This window comes from Dipodomys ordii, unplaced genomic scaffold, assembly GCF_000151885.1.
Source record: "Dipodomys ordii isolate 6190 unplaced genomic scaffold, Dord_2.0 Scaffold138, whole genome shotgun sequence".
Classification (NCBI taxonomy): Eukaryota; Metazoa; Chordata; class Mammalia; order Rodentia; family Heteromyidae; genus Dipodomys; species Dipodomys ordii.
In genome coordinates this window covers 2856934-2879883 of record NW_012267354.1, presented here as the reverse complement: position 1 = coordinate 2879883, position 22950 = coordinate 2856934, and the positions used below count along the sequence as shown (strand labels likewise).

The window sequence follows — 22950 nt, the reverse complement described above, 5'->3', positions numbered from 1 at the left end:
TTTACTGTGATGACTGTTCCCTGTGCTATTAAAACGCCTGCTTCTACTAGTGCTAAAGTATAAACTTACAGAAATACCATACAATTCTCAAAGGTCAAGCTGTAGTGATAGGTTACAACCATATGCTCAAATATCAGTTAATTAAACACAAAGAGGTAAAAGGTATATAGGTCACTAGACCTTCAAAGAGCAAATAAAAATGACATATACTGGAAATTTTAAAAATTTGATTTTTCTATCCAATGCGTCAGTAGTAAACAAACATTGAAAGGATATTTTGAAATATTAAAAATTTCATGTCAACCTATATGGTGGAAGGATGATACTGACAGTAACTGGAAACTCGGAACTGTTAAAGTATGGGGCCATGGTTATGCTTGTGTCTCCACAGGCTCAACAGATGTTTAGCTGCCAACCCAAAAACCAAAACCCAAAAATAAAAACAAAATCATCTGACACCCAAAAACTTTTGGAGGAGTCCTTCAAGAGGATGAAGGTGACTAAAGGCACCAGTAAAACAGCACCAACCAAAATGGCGACCATTCCCACCTGGAGACAGATAAAAAAGCTTTCCCAAAAAGTTAGCAGGTGTTTAAAAAACAATGGACATAAAATTAACACAGTATCTTTGTTTGTAATAATGATGGCACTTATTCATACTGCTAGTGCCTCATGCATGGTGCACGCCTCTGTCTGGGGGGTTCCTGTGTTAGGTATATTGTACTTAAATTGTTCTGTGATGTGCAATAATTCAAAAGTGGCAACTATTCATTGGTTTAAAGATGGAGTTAAAATATTTGGCCAAAACAAATCTAAGGGACCTTGGACAAATGCAACTAATCAATCTAAAACAGATAATATCCAATTAGATGTAGTCAAGCCTATGGCCTCCCTCAACAATAAAGGAAAATATTATTGCTCCAAATTACAAAAGTGTTATATGCAAGACAGTATTCTTACAAAAATGCATGTTACTGTATATTTGGTTCCTAAATCAAAATTTACTGATACTCCAAATATTTGGCTTCAATTGGCAGTTAATATCATAAATGAAACTTCCTTTGGTATTAAGAAAATTCCTCTGTACAATATATCCTATCACAAAATTTAATTAAACTTGTTAGCAGTAAAGGATACAAAAATGTAACTAAGGATAAAACTACTGAACATGAAGAAAAAATCTTAAAAACATAAATTAATTATAAACCTTGACTTTATAGCCCAATATAAATGTTTATGCTTTAGTTGTATAGTTGATCTTAGCAACTGTTCTATAACAAAACCCACTTTGTCTAAAGAAAAAATACTTGGTGCTCTCTGGTCTTTCTTTTATAAAACCAAATGTATATCATGCTTTTAAAAAATAAGATTATTCAAGCACTCTGTTAGAAAAGTATCCGAAAAACTAAATGTGATCTCCCTCCAAGTTGTGATGACCATCTTGTCTTGCTAGATACCGCTTATACAGCTGTAGCAACAGCTTTTATTCTACCTGTCCCCACACTTGTAGTAGGTGTACCCCAAAAACAATGAATCAGCTAGCTTGTATTTTTCACAAAGCAACAAATATTACAGCTATAATGCTGAAAAAATAAATCAAGAAAGAAAAAATTAAAAATGAAAATTTTCCAAAATCCAACTGCCATAGATTATTTGTTGATAAAAATCATTTAGAATGTAAACTGTTTATAGGATTATGTTGTTTTAGTATAAGTGACAATTCTCAAAAAAATCAAAACCAGTTGGAACAACACAAAGAAAATTAACCAAGATAAAATAAATACTGATAACTGGAAACTTTCAGGCTGGCTATCTTGATTTTGGCTTTTTGGGGGGACCAGTAACCACAATCTTGGGGATATTTTGTTGGCCCCTTGGTGTCTTTCAGTGTTTCTCTATAACATTCAATGTGTGTTAACTCTAACAAAACTAAAAGTAATGATTTTTCCAAATAAATAAAAGGAAACTCTGAAGCTGAACTATAAAACCTGAAAAAGGTTTAAGAGGTTGGAGCAATTTGGTATAGACAAGCCACCTTGACAGCACTCAGAACCCTGAGAACTGGCTATGGAAGGGTTAAAACAGGCAGTTTGGAGTGGGTTAGAGACTGGACTGTCATCACCCTCCCATCCCTACCCACAATTTAACCTTGGGCTAAATGTGTCTGGACTTCCCCTGGCCTACAGTCTCTTGTCTCAAAAAAATAAGGGAACCAGTGTCTCTCACAAACTCTGTTTTAGATCTGATTGTAATATTAATATAGATACTTTACTTTTTGCATGTATCGATGGTAACCTTTCTTGTGTAAACAAATATGCTTGCTTGTGGGAACTTTGGGCCCAAGTACAGCCTTGGATTCTCTGGTCTCTCCCTTTTTTCTATCTATGGCTACAGTGTTTTCTAATTTTCTTCCGCTTGGTCTCCCATCATACTGCCTCAGGTTCCTGCTAGCAACACAGAATCATACAGATAATCTGGAGAAGGACAAGTATCAAAATACAAACAAACAAACATCATAATGGCTGGGAATGTGGCTTAGTGGTAGAGTACTGAGTTTGATTCCTCAGTATCACATACACAGAAAAAGCTGGACGTAATGCTGTGGCTCAAATGGTAGAATGCTGGCCTTGAGCAAAAGAAGCTCAGGTACAGTGCCCAGGCCCTGAATTCAAGCTCCAAGACTGACAGGAAAAAAAAAACAAAATGATATTTTCTGGGTATAACAAGTTAAAGAAAAGGAAGCATTTAAGCGAGTATTGCTAAGGAGTAGAGATTGGAAATTGCATAATATTTCTTGATTTGTTTACTTTTCATTGAGGAAAAATGGTCACAGAAAATGTGGATTCACAAAGGAGTACAAAGAAGGAAAAATCAGGGGAATGTATGAACATGAGTTTGTGTCTAAATTGTAGTCATCATGATCTCCAAGTCACAGGAATCAAGAAAGGAAGAAAGTGCTGGCCACTGGTAACTCATGCCTGTAATCCTAGCTACTGAGGAAGTTGAGGTCTGAGGATCACTGTTCCAAGACAGCCTAGGTATGAAAGTCCAGGAGAAACTTATCTCCAATTAACAACTAAAAAAAAAAAAGTTAACCACTAAAAAAAAAAAAAAGTGGAGCTGTGATGACAGCCATGAGGTAAAAAGCTGGAAGACATCACCTACAACATGAGTTCAAGACTAAGGACATAGAGATGAGGGAAGGGATGGGGAGAAGAGGGAAGGGGAAGGAAGGAAAGTAAGAAAGAAAGGAAGGAAAGAGATGAGGAAATAAAGGAGAGAAGAAATGAGGAAAGAAAGATTAGGCACCTTCCAGGAAATAAACTTGTACATTTACATAATTCATAAGCCATTGCTTTTACTATGTAAACAGGGAAAGTCAATAAACCTGAAATATGTCATTTTTACTTGTTTGTGCTTCTCAAAAGGCTTTTCCTGGTCCTGTGCATGAAATCCGATGATTTGGAGTAACCTCATCCAAAGGATAATCCTCTATATGCTTACCGGTCCTGGAATTTTAGGAAACATCCTTGTACTTGTGAAATATGTATATATTTTAATTATGGGTCTTGAGAAACAAAAACCCATATACATTATCCTCATTCACTTGGTTTTCTCAAATACACTAATTATTTGTAACATAGGGATCAAAAGTATATTAACTACAGATCTTTGTTTCATAAACTTCCTAAGTGATGTTGGTTGCAAAACTGTGCTTTATATGGAAAAACTAGCTCGAGGCCTTTCTGTCTGCAACACCTGTCTCCTCACCATGTTCCAAGTCATTACCATCAGTCCCAGAATCACCCAGTGGAGAAAGCTCAAACCACAGACTGCATGGCAAGTTCTTCCCTATCTCCTCTTCTTTTGGGTCTTGAATGCTCTGATAAGCTCCTATTTGCTCTACTTCATGACAACATTCAAAAGCATGAATAGCTCCAGAACTGAAGTCTATGTTGGGTATTGTCATATGCATCAAACTAGCCATGTGTTTAGGTGGCTTTGCCTCTCCCTCATGGCTCTCCGGGATGTAATCTTTCAGAGTCTCATGGGCTGGAGCAGTGGGTACATGGTTTTCTACCTGTATAAACATTACAAGCGAGTCCACTACCTTCATAGCTCCAAATATGAAAACAATTCCACCCCAGAAATCAGAGTGGTTCTAAGTACTCTCATTCTCATGGTCTGTTTTCTTTGTTTTAATTGGACAAATTTAATCTCCTCCATCTACCTAAGTTCTGTCATGAAACATGACTGTACAATAATAAAGATCAATGCATTTCTAGTCTTTGGGTATGCTTGTCTCAGCCCCTTTATCCTGATCATCAGGAATGTACATGTCATGGAATGTTCACTGAAAAGTGCAAAAGTTACTTTGTATATCGATTCTTCCATGAGCCAAAGGTGTAATGCATGAACAATTGCTTGTCCTAACATTCTACTACAGAAAATCATTAAATTAATCAAGACTTTATTTTCATGGATTTCTTTTTATTTTGAAGAAATCTAGTTCTAGAAAAATCTGACATAGATTCAGAGTCCAGGATATCGGCAGAACAGATCCTTACCCACTACCAATTCCCATCCCTTGCCTAAATTCCCATTCCTTGCCTAAATGGAAGAAAATATTTCTGCTCCCTCAAATAAGTAGTTTATTTTTCCCCAGACCCTCATTTTTTAATCAAACTCTTTATTTTTTTGTTTCTTTTTTTCTTTCTTTCCTTTTTTTTTTTTTTTGGTCAGTCGTGGGGTTTGAACTCTGGACCTGGGAGCTGTCTCTGACATTAGTGAGGGCTGGTTTGTGGTCACTTCAGTAAGTGCCCAGGATTAGGATTGCTGGATCATAAGGAAGCTGTATGTTTAGACTTTGGAGGAACCTCCATACTGCTTTCCAGAGTGTTTGAACAAGTTTACATTCCCACCAGCAGTGTACTAGCATTCCCTCTGGTCACATCCCAGCCAGCAGCTGTTATTATTAGTTTTCTTAATAATGGCCATTCTAACTGGGGTGAAGTGGAATCTCAATGTTGTTTTCATTTGCATTTTTATGGTCAGAGATGTTGACTTTTCTTCATATGTCTATTGGCCATTCTAATTTTTCCTTCGGTGAAGTCTCTCCTTAAGTGTTTAGCCCAGTTATTGATAGGTTGTTGTTTGAGGGTTTGTTTTAGGGGTTTAATTTTTGAGCTCTAATAATATTTTAGATATGAGGCCCTTGTCTGATGTACAGCTAGTAAAGACCTCCTCCCAGTCCATAAGCTTTGTATTTATCCTGATAGCTATGCCCTTTGTCCAGCAGAAACTCTTCAGTTTAATGCAATGCCATTTATACAGCTATTCTTTGATTGGTTGTGTTTCTGGATCTTTACTTAGCAAGGTTCAATCTGGGGCAAGAAGCCCTAGTGTTTCCCCTGTAGTATTGTCAGGGTGGCTGGTCTTACATTAAGGTCTTTGATACATTTCGAATTGATTCTGGTGCAGGGTGATACATGAGAAGCTAACTGCAGTTTCCTACACGTGTGTAGCCAATTCTGCCAGCACCATTTGTTGAAGAGGCCGTCTTTCTCCCATCCCATTTTTGGCTCCCTTATCAAAGATTAGACGGCTATAGATCTGTGGGTTCATTTCTGGGTCTTCCATTCTATTCCATTGACCTCAGGCCTCTCTTCAAGTGTTAGTACCAAGTTGGTTTTATAATTACACTCAGCCCTTTTTTCTATTTTTTTCTTTAAAATCTTTCATCCCCTCTCCACCCCATGTCTAGCCTCAGATAGCCATCCTTCTACATTTGGCCTCCCACTTAGCTGTGAGTGAACTCTTGCAGCACAAAGCACAGCTTATTAAATGAGATTGGCTCTCACTAAAATTTGCATAGAATACCCTACCACAGTTCTCCAAAACCTACCTCCCAAGTAACTGGGACCATAGGTATGAACCACAGAACTTCATTAGACTGCAAAAGAATATAGCTAGAATCTAGCAGCAAGATAACTATGCAAACATATGTAAAATATATGAAACATTTTTGAATGATCAGTGAATAATTGAGGGAATCAGAAAATGGCTAGAATAAAATAGAAATGAAATCACAAATTACTGTGATCTTTGGGGATAGCACTGGGACAATGCCAAATGGGAAATTGATTGCTTCCTTTAAAAAAGTATACTTCAAGTAGATATCCCTTGATGTGGCTCATGCGCTTAGAAAAACAAGAACAAATCAAAGTCAGTAGACAGAAATACCAAAGTTCAGAGCAGAAATTCATGAAACTGTGACTAAAATACACAATTGACTTGATTCTCTGAGAACAAAATTTCCAATCTAACCCCAAAACAAAACAAAACAGAACATCAGCAAGAAAGAGGTGATGGAGAAAACCAAAATCAATATAATTACATAATTAGAAAACAAGGGGGAGATAGCACAACAAATACCAACCAAATTCAGTGGGTGGGTGGGAAATATTTTAAAAATACCTTCCAATAAAAGAGGTTCAATGTAAAGGAAAATCTAAAGAAATAAGTTAATTTTGAGATGGAAGTTACCTCATTATATGGAACGAAGACATAAACTTCTTAAACAGTTCGATGAAGAACAATTAAACACTGAATTCTAAATTTCACCATGGTAAGAATCACTATTATCTAAAAAACAACAAATTGCTGATTAGTATGAAGGATAAAAGGATCCCTCAGAAACTATTCCTGGGATTAGTGTAATCATTATGGAGATTCCTCAAAAAATTAAAAACAACTAGAGAAAATGGTGAGAGGAGTGACATCAGTCCAGATGCATTTGTATTCATAAGCTGCTTTGTTAAATGGCAATTCCTTTTTACTACTTAAAGATAATACAAATATTAAGCAATTAATTTTTATTCTTTTTGGGGGGCAGTCAGTCATGGGGCTTGAATTCTGGGCCTGGGCACAGTCCCTGAGCTCTTCAGCTCAAGGTAAGCACTCAACCATTTGTACACAGCACCACTTCCAGTTTTCTGGTGGTTAATTGAAGATAAGAGTCTCACAGACCGGGGACTGGGAAGGTGGCTCAGTGGTAGAGCGCTTGCCTTGCATGCCTGAGGCCCTGGGTTCGATTTCTAAGGACCACATAAGCAAAAAGAAAAAAAAGGCAGAAGTGGCGCTGTGGCTCAAGTGGTAGAGCACTAGCCTTGAGCTGAAGAGCTGAGGGACAGCACCCAGGCCCAGAGTTCAGGCCCCACGACTGGACCAAAAAAAAAAAAAAAGAGTCTCACAGACTTCCCTTCCTTGGCTAGCTTTGGACAGTGGTCTTCAGATCTTAGTCTCCTGAGTAGCTACGATTATAGCATGAGCCACCAGCACCTGGCTTTAAATTTTTGGACATATGCCTGAAGGAATGTAAGTCAACATCCAATCCATATGTGTTCACACCGAAGTTTATAGTAGCACTATTTACAATGGAATTAGCCTAGGTGTCCTTCAACCAATGAACGGATAAAGAATATCTGGGTTGTTGTATATAGAATTATTCAGCCACAAAGAGGAGCATAACCATATCAGATGCTCCTTCTCTTTGTATGTGTTGAGGAAAGATCACTAAAAGGATCATTTAAAAACTTCTCCACCCAACCTAGAAAATCTATATTAAAAGACAAAGAGAAAATTTATTTTTGAAAAATAGCTAATTATTATTTAACAATTACCAAAGAAAACCTACCAAAAGATTGCAATTATATTAAACACATGTTCTCAAGCAAAATAACTCCTCATTCTAAACTAAGAGTATTAGATTTACTATTTGTTGCACTTAGTTCATCCTAAATTTATCTAGTGATTTGGGTGACTATTCCACTTAGTTCATTGCCTTTATTTTAAAAAAAGAAAAAGAAAAAAAAACAGGCTGGGAAGGTGGCTAGGTGGTAGAGTGCTTGCCTTGCATCCATAATGCCCTGGGTTCAATTCCTCAGCATCACATAAGCAGAAAAAAAACAGAAGTGGCGCTGTGTCTCAAGTGGTAGAGAGGTAGCCTTAAGCTGAAAAACTCAGGAACAGCGCCCTGGCCCAGAGTTCAGGCCCCACGACTGACATAAAAAAGAAAAAGAAAAAAAATACCATCACATCTTTTTGACAAGGATGATTTGACAATTAGAAATAAAGTACCCAGTAAAGCTAAGCTCTTTCCTTCATGTAAAAACTGGGCAATTGAGCACAATCTTCCATGAGGATTACAGTTCTAAAGAGACTTTCAGGAGCTTTGGAAAAACATCCCTGATTTATTAAAACAACAACAGAATGATAACTTTTATACATACACACATGCATAAACACATACTGTGCATATATATCCATAGATATAGCATAGATATAAACAAGAGAAGAAAATAATTTATAACTTTCCTAAACAACTACTCTAAAAAGAAAGAAATGCTACTCAATGCACCAAGTAAAATTAATTATTGCCACTTTTCAATTTCTTTTTACATTTAAAATGCCAAGTCCAACTTATTTAATCTGTCTGTGTCTGGATTTCCCTATTCAAAACCACATCATGGACATATCACCGAGGGTTGTTCTTTCATTTATGCACAGTATTTTTTGTTTCTTTGGTGGCCAAGATACACAAATGACCAATGACCATGAATTTGCCTTCAAAACAGCCCAGTGTTGCTCCCACTCCTGGAAAAGAAATGCTATTCTTTTGCTTTTTCTTTTTTCTTTTTTGTTGGTCATGGGGGCTGAACTCTGGGCCTGGGCACTGTTCCTCAGCTCTTCAGCTCAAGGCTAGCGAGCACCCTACCACTAGAGCCACACACCTCTTCCGGCTTTTTTCTGCTTATATGGCACTGAGGAATCGAACCCAGGGTCTCATGCATGTAAGGCAAGCACTCAACCACTGAGCAACTTCCCAGCTTCAGAAATGCTATTTTTATTATGTTCTGCGTTTAGAGAAGGACTTAAGGAAGAAAAGGAAGTGACTTATTCTATCTCAGAAGCTAGTCTCACTCTGCTCCAAAGCTTGCAACTTGGGGAAGATGAAAACAAGTTTGAAGACACTCGACACAAGCTCTAGACACTTGATTTGCTGTTTGTTTTCACTTCACTTCCTCCTTCTATTAAAATAATTAAGTCTCAATTAAGCCAAAGATAACTTCTGAGACAATGATATGTATTAATTGTAGAGGGAGAGAAAAAATTGTACTTTAGGGACTGAGATTCTACAGAGTTTGCTTCTCTTGACATGGACACAATTGAAAAAATTAAAGTCTGATAGTTTAGGAAAGCCAAGAGCTTCACACATCGGGGTGGTACAAATAGGACCTGGGAGGCCTCAGCTTGCCAGAGAACTGACCTACGCTTTCACTGCACCACAGCTACTAGGTGAGTAATCCTGATAATTCTTTGATTTATTCATAATGTGCCATTCAAATTGCAATCAGAAACATGAATACTAATTTCTCTTTGACTAAACCAGAGTGTTGCTTAGAGGCTCTGAGAGCCTTAGGACTTTCATTCTTCTTCTTCCTCTATAGCTTACAAAGCAAGTCCCTGAGGCCAGAAATGCAAAGGAGGCCAGTTTCTAGAAATATGATTCTAGAAATATTGAATCAATTGTTTGCCTATGTTCAGGATCAAATATTAATCATAACAGTGCTCTGTACTAGATCTTTCAATAAAGTTGCCTCTTTTCCCTCTTCAAAGAATCATTTTTTCCATGTTCAATGAAAAATTATTTTTTCTTTAGCCTCCACTTTGACTTGCATTGACTTGAATTGTATCAGCACCACATCCTTTTCAATGTAATTTGTGTTTAAGTTTTAAATTTTGGATGCATTTATGTATGAGTCAAATTTGTGTTTTCTGTTAGGTTGCTAATTCCCCAGAAAAACTTTCCACCCCCAAAATTTAATTTCATAATACATTTGTTCTCAATTTTATTCATTTTTCTATGTTTGCTTGATAGTGAGAAATATAAACCAGAATTGCAATTTAAAAATTACTATTGTGCTCTTGAGAATTCCAGCTATTAGTTTTCCAGGCTTGGAGTTGATATAACCCAAGATAATGCACAATGATCCTTCTATTAAGCAATATTCTATTTTCAGTAGAAAAGAAACCTAGCTATCCTCTTATATTTGGAAAGAAGGGAAGGGTAATTGTTTCCTTTCCAAAAAGGCACAAAGTTTATTTTTTAAAGTTCAAAACCAACAGATTAGTTCAACTGTCTTCCTTTATTTTATTATCCAGAACTTGTCCATACTTGTACATAAATTTTCCAGGGAACAAATAAGAATTGAGCTTTCAGATATGAAAAAGTAAGTCCTCTAAGCCTGAAATAGGAAGATGACTTTGGACTGATAGAACATGCAGCCTGATTGTTCATCAAACTGAAAGGAATCACTCAGAAAAAGTAGCCTACAAAGTAAACTGAAATCATTGTTTTTCACAAGGTCATGGAGCAGTTCAAAATGATACCATTACTCTTAATTCACTGGTCTTTTCCCATACCAATAATGCTCTCAAGTCATGATAGTACATAAGATAAATTTAATACCCATCTAGATAATCTAGCTTGAGAAATATCGACATTTCCAAAACACATCCAAGGTCACATAAAGGCCCTCATGGTCACTCTGGAAACTTCAACCTTTAAAACCCTCCTATGTTTCTCTAGGATACTGTCTCTGGCCAGTGGGTTATATAATTTCTTTTCAGATCAAAACTTCTTCCTGGATGTTTATAACTGAGTCAACTTTAAGTGTTCGATCTTCCCCAGAATCATAATGAAGTTTGACCTGATATTGAGGACTACTGATTTCATACAGAAATATCTGTTTGATCACACAATCAGTTAGGATTTTAGAAGTACAGGAATATTAAGGTAGAGATATCAAAGATATAAAACTTTGAAGGAAATACAAATGGTGAAACTGTACTCACAAGAGATACAAGTAGAAAATAATAGTGTACAAAATAAAAATATAATGAAAGTTATAATATGATAATTTGAGCAACATTAAAGTTTTGAAGTAACTGGGTTGCACAAGAATCTGTATGTGGTCTGCTAGAAAGGAAAACAGGTAGAACATAAGCTCCTGTCATTTTGGCTCTAGATGGTAGAAATATGAAAGAATGAAATAAAAACCGTAAGGAATAATTTGAAGTTCAGTTCAAGACTGATAGGACATACGTGTGTAAAAGTTTAAACAAATGATATGGTTATGCTATTGTGGACTTAGAAGATCTAGAGAGAAAATTTAGATTTTTAAAAATTTTATTGCCAGGAAGATATTTTAGACTACATAGAATGGCCCAAAAACAGTGCCAAAGGAAAGGAATAATTCTTTGGACTAATGATGCACCATTATATATATTGTGACTCTCTCTCCACTCCATACAAACACTATTGGTATGAAATAATTTTTGCAGATATGTATCAATATTTACTGATGTTTTCTTCAAAGCAAATTTCTCTGCCTACAAAAGAAGACATGGTTTTGGCTCTTGTTAAGGGAGCTACCTTTTTCTTTGTGACTGGACTTGGCTTTGTGGGGAACATGTTTGTTTTGGTGAATTACCTATTCATGTTTGAAGGCACGCAGAAGAAATCTATACACTTTATATTTATCCACTTGACTTTTACAAACATTATGATCCTTCTCTTAAAAGGAATACCAAAGACAATAGCCTTAGATATGGGAAACTTCTTTGATGAAATAGGCTGTAAGATCATTGTTTACTTCACAAGAATGGCTCGAGGACTTTCCATCTGCACCAGCAGTCTCCTCACCCTGGTCCAGGCCATCATCATCAGCCCCAGAGACTCTGTGTGGAGAAAGCTAAAGCTTCAATCTGGATGGCACATCCTTCTCCCATTGCTGTTCTTTTGGATTCTCAATTCCTTGATAAGCATGAACTTACTATTCCACATAAAAAATATCAGTAGGAACACATCACAAATTAGCAAACATGACAACTATTGCTATTTTGTACCAGACAACTTGATAATGAGATGGAGTTTTCTTACCCTCATGGTCTTGAGGGATGCTGTGTTTCAGGGTATCCTGGGTGTGGCCAGTGGCTACATGGTATTTCTCCTCCATAAGCACCACCAGCGTGTTCTCTACCTTCAGAACTCCAACTTTCTCTGCAAAACTCCCCCTGAAATGAAAGCTACTCAAAATGTTTTATTTCTGATGCTTTGTTTTCTTTTCTTTTATTGGACAGATTGTTTTCTTTCTTTATATCTAACTTTGTCTTTAGAGAATGAATCCACAACGCTGGCTGTTCAAGAATTTCTGTCCCTTGGTTATGCACTTTTCAGTCCCTTTGTACTCATTCCCAGAGGTGGACATCTGGCTGAGTGTTGGCAATCTCAATAAGAGAGAATAGCCACTGGGAAAGGATCCATTCCTCAGCTCTTATTAGTAGCATAGAGTTCAGTATTGTTTTAAAAGCATGGTATCAACATCTATTGATGTTATCTGTTCATATAAAGATTCAAGTATATTGACCAATCTAAGGAAATGTTCGAGATCTTGTAAAGGAATGGTCTAATTCAAAATATCTTGGTATATCATGATAGCTAAGATCTAGTTACAACTAATTTTAAAGTTATGCTAGATTAATTGTATTGATAAATGAAAGGTAATATTATGTTTAGAATTATGTTTGTTATATTAAGAAGCTCTATAAGAAAAGAAAAGAACAAAATAGTTCTTGTTTCTTGTGAGAGTAATTAGGTTGAAGAAGTCATAGCAAGGAGAAGTCAATCTTTTGCTCATATATTTTCTGATTTGTTATACAATGAAACACAAATTTAAACAACTAAATGAAACATTAACATTCAGTAAATCTGAGGCTTCCTTTATGATGTCTTTGTTAATGCTTTTATACTGACTAATAATCCAGTTTCTATTTTTCCATATCCACAAATCATTTGGATTCTTAACTGAAGTATTTATTTTCATAAACAGAACAAAGATTCTTATTTGTGTACAATGCATAGTTCTCACAGATCATTGTTTTAAACTTTTGTGGTGCTACTATACTTATGTATTCACAGTCCAAAATAGTGATAAATAAAATATTGATGGAGAAAGACTTTTACTTCATTATTAAACATTGAAGCAACTTTCCCATATTTACACTTGGTGATTTTTTTCCATAGAAGAGAGGTTGCTGGGGATTGAACTCATGACCTTGTATATACTACACACTGTACACTGTTCTACAACCTCAGTCTATCTACTATATTATCAGTTTTATGGATCTGTATATATTTATATTTTACTTCAGTAGCAACAATGGTTACTTATTTGATTATATCATGTCCATACAAATTTTCAGTAAATTATTAATGTTATTCTTTCATACTCTAGTATGTTTATCAATCTATTCTATTATAAAAATGTGACTTTCTTGAAAATGAGGATCATACTAAACAGATGGTTTTCCTGTGACAGATTATTCCTTCTATCTAGCAGAGAGAGTAAAATAAAATATGAGGCCTTAAGTAGGGCTACGGTAATTAACTCCAAAGAAGGAGTATAGAGTCCTAGAAATTATATAGAAATTGACATAGAAATGTTCGATAATAAAGATGACATGATTAAGCATGGAAAATATAAATTAAAAATTGAAAGAATGAAGACTGGGTGTGGTAGTCTTAACTTATAATTTCACTATAATTAAAACTTTTACACACATAACAGACTGGACAGAGAAGATATAATATGAAAATCAGTATACTCTCTCATGGTTAGTGGAACATCAGTTAGTATTAAGATAATTAGCTCTAATTAAGCTTGAACTATCTCCTTAGCCAATTATTCAAATGTAGTAATTATGTCCAGAAAGGGAAAGTTGTACTTTGTACTTCAGAGACTGAGATTCTGCAGAGGGTTTCTTTCTCCTGACAGGGAGACAACTGTGAACATTGAAGTCTTGGTGACACCTTATGATACTAAGAACTCTGCAACTTCTGAAAGTACAAATATGAGGCCTGGGGAGCCTGCCTTTAACAGAAAGATGAGCCCGCTTTGTCCGCACCACACTACCAAGGTGAGTAGACCTGATGCTAATTTAGCTTGCTCACAATTAGCAATTAGAAATGTAAAAGAGCTGTTTAGATTTCTAGGAAAATCTCAAGTCTTCTTCAGCTCCCATTTTCATATAGAGTATCACTATCACCATTATTAGCTTTCATAAAATTCCTTGTGACTAATTTTTAGCATGTTGCATGCTTCCAGTGGGCCATCTTTTGTGGGGTTTTTTTCTTCAATATAAAACTAAGGCATTAATGCATAACATTTGATTTGAAGGTGATATTCTGCATCCATTCTGAAAACCTTCCTGTCTTCACACACAATATTGTACTACACATGCATGTCAACTTAATTTTTTTATCCCATTTATTGGAAGCCCTATTCCTAGAAATGGTAATATAATATAATTTGTCTTCACAGACTTCAGTTACTTCCAGGCTGTTTGTTGGCTTGATTTTATTTGACTCACTTTATATTTAGCCCAGGATTTGTAGCAAGAGATACTGATCTCATATTTTCTTTAAGAAAAAGGGATCTGAGATGGAAGCACTCATGTGAACAACCTGTTATGGGTGGGAGAGGAGATCTAGATGGGGCATTATGCATCTATTTGAATGCAAAGCTTGTAATTTGAAATAGTTTCCTCTATACTGTTCCAAAAAGCAATATTGAACAATATTTACGTTTCACTCAGACAGAATGAAAGATTGATTTATTAGATGCTTCAGAAGGTTATTTCAAATCTGATTCAGAGCCATAGAATGTGGAGCATGTGAGAAAGGGCTAAAAATGCATTTCACTGGGAAACTACAAGAAAAACATAAGCAAAAAAATCTTTGACAAATGCAGCAAGTCATTGAGGAATAGAGATTGCAGTCATTTTAAGCAAGTCTAATAGCTGACAAACTATTTTAATGATTGGGTATTCCAGATTTAATATATAAAACTGCTGAACAGATTACTGAGTCTTGTAGTGTAAATCATTATATGGTAGTCAGAAGCCTGTAGTGCTTCCTTTAAGGTCTAAAGCCATGCATTCATTTCCCCATGTGTAAGAAAAGAAAGTGAATGTCTGGCATTAGTAAAAGATGTTCCTAGGATCATTGTGGTGTCTGGTTCAAACATTAGGTGCTATCTTATGTTTACATAATACATACTAACAGAGACATTCAAGACAAAATTAGGTAAGAGTTCCCTTCATATTTAGTACAACACACAGGAGAAAAGCTTATCAAATCCTGGAGACTGGATCCTAGTTTGCCTTATTTGAGAGAAACTGTCCATAATTTGTCATAAGCTATTAGATGAGATTTGAGAGCTGACTTCCTGGATGTGGAAAAGTGAATTTATCTAACCCTGAAGTCTGGAAATCAGCTTGAACTGGTAAAGATCAAAACAGTCCAATTATTTGCCCAGCTTGAGTAGGAAACAGGCACAAGTAAATTAAGAAATCATTATTTCAGGGGGCTGGGAAGGTGGCTCAGTGTTAGAGTGCTAGCCTTGCATGCCGGAGGGCCTGGGTTCGATTCCTCAGCACCACATATGCAAAAAGAAAAAAAGCTGCTGTGGCTCAAATGGTAGAGTGCTAGCTTTGAGCTGAAGAGCTGAGGGACAACGCCCACCCAGAGTTCGGGCCCCACAACTGGACCCCCCCAAAAAAAGAAATCATTATTTCACCCAAAGTCAAACAACAATGTGGGTCCTGTGGGCACCCTGGCTGACAGCAGGTCGTTAATAATATCACTTTTCATACCACACTTGTTCCTAGGTGTCTTAGGCATTAGCTTCTAATATTAGATTCTATCATGAGATAGAATGCAATAGGTTTAACATCATATTGAGGATTACAAAATGCCATGGAATATTTGTAAGCATTGAAATCACAGGAACTGGAGTTTACAAAGACATCTCAGAAAGTGATAGAATATGACAGTCAAAGATATCAAAGTATGAAATAGAGAAACAAACCTGTTATACTCACCAAAATGACAGAGGAAGGAATAGTATACAAAATAACAGACATGGGCTGGGAAGCTGGCTGAGTGATAGAGCGCTTGCTTGCATGCATGAAGCTCTGGGTTCCATTTTTCAGCACGACATAAGCAAAAAGTAAAAAGCCGGAAGTGGTGCTGTGGCTCAAGTGGTAGAGCGCTAGCCTTGAGCTGAAGAGCTGAGGGACAGCGCCCAGGCCCAGAGTTCAGGCTCCATGACCAGACACAAAAAAATAAATAATTAAAAATAAAAAACAATAACAAACATTATGGAAATCGAAATTGGACCAAGAATAAAAACACCTTGAAAAAGTATGCCTATATGAAGTTGGGGGAGGGCAGACACATTAAGCATAAGCCCCAAGCTTTTGAAATCATATTATGAAAATAATATGAAACACAATTAAAAATAGAGGGAGAAATTCTATTTGTGAGTATTTTGAGTTTAATGTAGCCATGGTAATAGTGAAAATGAGTTGGAAAAATGAAGATTCATTTTAAAAGTATGAATCCTTGGGCAAAAAAAAATCTAAACTGCAAATTTGGATGTGTGAATATTAGTAGTCCAAATGGTAATTGAGAATAATAAAAATAATTCACAAAGAGTTTGAAAGGGAAAACAATCATTTTTGTATAGAAAAAAATCATTTTGTATCAATAATACCTGAACAATTACACATATTATACTTGTCCCTTATACTCCAGAAAGGTACTAAGTTATGAAATACTTTCACAGGTTTATACCATCATTACTGATGATTTCTTTCAGACAGGTGTTTGTTGGATCCAACTTCTTCTGCTCATGACACAAGAAATGATGCTGAATTTTATCAGAGGAACTGTCTTCCTCTTTGTAACTGTACTTGGCACTGTGGGAAACATCATGGTTTTCTGGATTTTATATATAGATTTTGGAGAGGAGCTCAGAAGAATTCTACACACCATATTCTCATCCATTTGGCTTTTGCAAATACAATAATACTTCTTTCAAAAGGATTATCAAAGGCAATAGCAGCTTTTCCTTTGAGACACTTCCTGGATGATATAGTCTGTAAGATAGTTGTTTATCTGGAGAGGGTGGCCTGGGACTTTTCCATCTGCACCATCACTCTCCTCTCTGTGGTCCAGGCCATCACCATCAGTCCCAGAAGCTCTCTCTGCTGGAGATTCAAGCCGAAGACTCCAAGCAAAATTCTTCCCCTGTTTCTCTTCTTTTGGATCCTCATTTCCTTGAAAAGCATCAGCTTACTTCATTACATCACAAATGTCAGAGAAAACACATCAGAAGCTGCTAAAACTTTTCTTTTAGAAAAGTTCTTTTCAATCAGAAAGTGAGAAAGCCAAATGGGTAGTTCTTATTCTAATGGCCATACACAGTGCCATGTTTCAGGGTGTCATGGGTGGGGCCAGTGGCTACATGCTATTTCTTCTCCACAAGCATCACCAGCATGTTCTCTACCTTCAGACCTCTCACCTCCACAAAACTCTTCCTGAAATCAGAGCTTCTCACAGTGTTCGCCTTCTGATGTTCTGTTTTCTTTTCTTCTATTGGACAGACTGTGTTCTCTCTCTACTTTTAAATTCTTTCTTAGAAAATAGTTCTGCAATGTTAGACACTCGAGAAATTTTGACCATTGGGTATGCATTTCTCAGTCTCTTTGTGCTGATTCAGAGAAATGGAGTTCTGACCTGTTCCAAGTTGTTTCAATGATTTGTCAATGTTAGAAATAAACCTTAGTCTTGTTCTGTTAGCTTAAACAGGTAAAGGTTGATTCCCCAATACCAATATTAGAGACCTGCAGCGCTGAGCTGACTCTGAGATTTTAGCCTACCAGAGTGACACAGAATCTCATTTACTATTCTGACCCCCTCAAGAACTGACTCTAATTTCAGTTTTCATGAGCCTAGTCTTTTGCTACCATAGTACCTTTATTAAGAAGCAGGAAAATATGGCAAGTTTTATCAATATTGCTAGTTTATTTATTCTTTGTGCCAGGAATTTCTTGTCTAAGACTTGGTCCTACATGTATACTTGATATTTGAGAATTACAATAAAAATATTGTTTATTGTGGAATTCATTATTTCAAAAACACTATTTAAGTGGTGGCAGATGTAAATTTTTACTTGAAAATAGCCATAAATATTCACCCATAGAATAGGATTGACTGTATGCAGATGATGAAAGAATAAGTTCACTATCTTCTCATATTAAATGATATTTGACATATAATTCTAATCACTAACAAGCAAAGTCAGTAATGGAACTGATAATTCAGAGAAACATACTGGTTTTATGTGATATGCAGGAAGAGTCTCTGCACAAACAAGAGAAACTATACATTGTGAGAGAAATTGGGCATAGCAGCTGAAATTCAGTTTACTCCTTTTTATGTTTTCCACTGTAGTTAACAATATGAATTAATCTCTTTTTTTGGGGGGGGGTCTGGTCATAGGGCCTGAATTCTTGGCCTGGGTACTGTCTCTCAGCTCTTCAGTTCAAGGTTAGCACTCTACCACTTGAACCACAGAACCACTTCCGGTTTTTTTCTTTTTGCTTATGTGGTGCTGAGGAATCGAACCCAGGGCCTCATGCATGCAAGGCAAGCGCTCTACCACTGAGCCACCTTCCCAGTCCCCTTAATCTCTTTTTCAAATGAATCAATAAGTAATATTGGTGGAAAAAACTTATGGAGTGTTCTAGACGTCATTCATTAGGGCCCTGACATGCTCTGTCATGCTATCAATGTCTTTATCTTCAAAGAGCTATAAATTAATCTGATTCTCTATTAATTTAAGCAAGGGTTGCAGTTAGTTTCTTAAAATGGACCATTCAATACAGGTATACGCATAGAATAAGTAGTTTTAGCAGCAAAACAGCTGATAAAGATGTTAAAAAATATTGATGACAGTTATTGTAGGCACAGAAAAATGCCAGATTTTATAGAGATAGGCTTACAAATGTATGCTTTTAGAATGTATCTACCAAGCCAGGTGCTGCTGACTCACACCTGTAAGCCTAGCTACTCAGGAGGCTGACATCTGAGGATCATGTTTTCAAAGGTAGCCCAATCAGGAAAGTCTATGAGATACTTTTCTCCAATTAGCCACCAAAAAGTTAGTCATAGAGCTGTGGCTCAAGTGTAGAATACTAACCTTGAACAAGCCTGAGTTCAAGTTACAGGACTGGCATAAAAAAGGTTTCTACTATATATCATTATTGTCCATGTAAACATTGCCCTACTTAGCAGTAATAAATGCCTGTTCCTTTGAGTTAGTTGTACTATAAATAAACAACTCTTAAATTACTTATAATATTCTACTGTAAGTACAATCTTTCTGTGACTTACTTGAATGCAAATAGTAATTTTTTGTATTTTCATTCTGTATTTTATTATTGAAATCCATTGTCTTACCCACCCCACCCCACAATAAAAATCTTACCCTTATCCCCTTTTTCTCCTAACTCCTATGCCACTACCTCTACACAAGTGCCCCAGGTTTCTCTGCCTCCTGGCAGTTTTAGAGTGTGTCCATTTGGGGCTCTATGCAGAGCATGAGGAACTTATTAGAGAGCATTGGCCACTTGCTCATAGACCAACTCAATCACTTTGTCATCTGGACAGGTAGAGGCAGATTCTTCCTAAACATAGGCATTGCTTAAGTATAGATGCACTCCTCAAAAAGTTTCAGGGATGGCGAATCCCCTGTACTTCTTACATATCACCTGGACTATGTGGAGCTTTGCCAACAGTTTGCAGTCAGCCAGGGTGAGCTCAGGGCAGTCCAGAAATTTTCTTTGAGAGATGCCCTCATCTTCCATACTGGTCTCATCATCTTTTGGGGGGAGGAGGGATGTCAGGAATTGTCTAAGATCTTCAAGGCTTTCAGCAGTCCCTTCTCCAGATTGTCATTGAGTGCTGGATTTGAATTCTTGATGTAGGCAGAAAATTTGGCAAATACATCCAGTCCAGCTGTGTTGGACTCAGGGTTCAGAGCTGCCAGCTTCGGGTAGCTGAAAGCCAGTGGAAGGAATACGGTTAAGATTCTTTCCCAACAGGAATGGAACAGCAGCTAGCTCTCCTGTCCCATCCCCAACCCCCTCCCCCATCTCTATCACTCCTTCAATTTCTCTGTTTGCCAACCTCCCAGGCTCCTCTCCTCCTTTCCAACTATCCCAATACCTGGGAGGGCACAGCACTGCCTCCAGAAGCTCGTCCATCTTGGTGTCTTTGTGTACTTCGGTGCCATACAGCAGGATCGGGAACTGCCCTCCTGGACAGATTCTGCATGGTCTCTGTCCGCCTTTTGGTATCATCCGTGGTGACCTTGAAGGTGATTCCTTTGAGCCATAGTACCTGGAAAAGTCTCTGGGAGAAGGGACAGTTCCCGATCTTGGCCCCATCACTGCCAGCCTTCACGAACAATTCGACCTGGCAAGCAGTAATTTATCTTTCTTTCACAGCTGTTTGCCAAGGTTTTTCCCTTGCATTCAACATAAAGAACAAAACAAGGCAAACATATTCTGAATCATTTGTTGAATTAAATTCAAACAAAGTATGTTAGAACCTGGAAATGAACTGCTAGCATATTAAGTTTGAATCATGAAGAACATATTATTGAGTATTAAGAATAGACAGGAAGGCTGGGTGTGGTGGTTTACAGCTGTCAAGACAGTCTGGGGTTAAGGGTTCAAAAGTCAAGTTCAGCTTATTCTGAACAGAGAGACTCTATCTCAAGGAAAAAAGGGGGGATGGGTTACAAAGGGAAGATATAATTCCTGCCTGATATTATGAATTACAAGCCTGGAATTTGAATTTCCTAAAACCCTGCTGTTTTCAGCTCCACTTTTATATTCCAGAACTAAGTTAACAAGTGTTAAAATAAATCTAAATATTCAGCAGAAAATTACTAAAAATTAACACAATATTAAAATTTTTATATATCAAAATGGTGGAAGGTAGCAAACAGCACAGAACCATAGAATTTCATAGCTTGTCCACATTGGATAGAAGTCACATCATCTTTCACCTCTCATACATTCACAGGGATTTTTTCCCCGTATACTAGACATGAACTCTGCATTGATTTTGCCTGTAAAATCTTATGTAAGAGTTGAAAAAAATGACTGAAAACTTCAAATGGCAAAAAGAACTTTCAAATTCAAGAGGTTCAGAAAACCCTAAGAAGATAAAACTCAAAATATTCACACTGACAATAAAATAATTTTTAAAGAAATGTGCTCTTTACCTGATATACATAACTGTAAGCCCTTTGCATATCACATTTATGATATCAATTTAATTTTTTGAGATCCACACACTCATCACTTAAAACAAGATTTCAGAAGTTGAAACAATGGAAAAATTGTGAATATATTCACAGAGAAATAAAAGATTTACCTCAAGGGAACAAAGATCCTCAAATATTTCTTATAAGAAAACATAAACCTGAGACAAAATTCCAGTAATTGTTTCTTTATTAAAGCCATATTCTTATGGTTCATAGGAATACTGTGAGTCTCCAGAAAATAATTTCTATTCTGGGCTGGTATTCATCCATTTCTAAGAAATCTGAGTAAATCTCCTGTTACATAGTATACTAGTGAATGAATCTGGTTGTTTTTGTTCAGATCTGTGGGGTAGATTAGCAGCATACCTTTGGAGTAGTGTCACTATGATGAGGCTCTGGATTCATCGTTGAAAGATACCACAAAACATAACCAACCAGTCACTGCCAAAGATCTCTGTGACTCAAAGTATTCTGATTATGATCATTGCCATAGCCACACCCACCGTCTCTATGGTGACTAAGTGCTACAACTGTTCCTGTTACTTTAGAAGCAGATCAACACATCATATTCACAGATTCCAGTTCACTAGGTAGTGTAGATCAAAGAGCTATCCTAGGATGCCTCCGCAATCTATCGCCATGAAGTTGTTTTCACAGAAATGCAGGTTGTTTGGACACTCCTAACATGATCCAGAATATTTTAAAAATATCATCTATAAATTTCCAATCTCCCTAGTGATATGGATAATTTCTTCTAGCATGCATATACTAAGGAAGTCTTGATATTTCAACTGCATTTAATGAGACCAATTTAGGTCAAACAATTAGCAACACTAGAAGCAATTCCAATGTCCTTCATTGTTCATTCATAATCTTTATGTAATATTCCCATATCATCAGTTTGGTCCAGCATTACATTTCTTTACATTTGATGTAGCGATATCCTTGTTTTCTTTGAAATGATAAGGATTGAATCTAGGGCCTTATTCCTACATGGACAAGCAATCTACCACTAGGATACATCCCCAGCTTTCTATGTACTATCAACTATATGGAAATATATACCCATATACTATTGCTAAATAAAAATAGGAGCCATCTAGAGACTTTTCCAACAGTTCTTTACTTTTTTCATATTCCTGTATTGAAAAATTGAGAAATAGGAAACCAAATCTTCATATATAATCCTATCAAACCTATAAAACTAATGTAATTACAGGATATGAGAGTTAATAGCATGTTTCATGACAGAATGAAATGGGACAGATTTACATGTGCAAAATCAGTTGTAGAAATTACCCTGATTTCCTCAGATATTAAGTTGTTTGACTCTGTGTGTGTGTTTGTGTGTGTGTGTGTGTGTATGCATGTGTATTAGAAGGTAGAGCCCTATACTTACTACCACTTCAGCCAGGCCACTAAACCCTTTTTTAGTGCCTGTTTCATACTATGATCCTCCTAAATATGCTTGCCACATAGCTGGTTTTCAAATATGAACCACCATGACCAACTTATGAAGATTGAGGCTCATTAACTTATTCTCTAGAGTAGCCTCACATTGTGGTCCTCCTGTTGTTCACCTCCCTTCTTAGTAGCAGGGATCACAAGCATGTGACACCACAATTGACATTAGCATGATATTTTT

At 36.6% G+C, this 22950-nt stretch overlaps 2 protein-coding genes and 2 pseudogenes across 2 annotated transcripts; 3 read left to right on the top strand and 1 right to left on the bottom strand.

Annotated features, from left to right (window-relative positions):
- The first annotated feature begins 319 nt into the window (after positions 1 to 319).
- LOC105996937 (vomeronasal type-1 receptor 3-like) lies at positions 320 to 4417 on the top strand. Its single transcript, XM_013031174.1, is given in 3 exon segments — positions 320 to 588; positions 3429 to 3456; positions 3458 to 4417. Coding segments are annotated over 3 exon segments (1257 nt in total).
- Positions 4418 to 11465: 7048 nt separating this feature from the next.
- Positions 11466 to 12359, top strand: LOC105997021 (putative vomeronasal receptor-like protein 4). Its single transcript, XM_013031293.1, has one exon. The coding sequence runs from the start codon at positions 11469 to 11471 to the stop codon at positions 12357 to 12359; it is 891 nt and encodes a 296-aa protein (XP_012886747.1). The 5' UTR covers positions 11466 to 11468.
- A 4470-nt stretch (positions 12360 to 16829) lies between these two features.
- LOC105996936 lies at positions 16830 to 17726 on the top strand (annotated as a pseudogene).
- Positions 17727 to 19581: 1855 nt separating this feature from the next.
- Positions 19582 to 21710, bottom strand: LOC105996935 (annotated as a pseudogene).
- Positions 21711 to 22950: the final 1240 nt, after the last annotated feature.

What these genes read in the sequence shown, in the direction of transcription:
- LOC105997021 (XM_013031293.1), top strand. Translation starts at nt 11,469, where the DNA reads ATGGTTTTGGCTCTTGTTAAGGGAGCTACCTTTTTCTTTGTGACTGGA.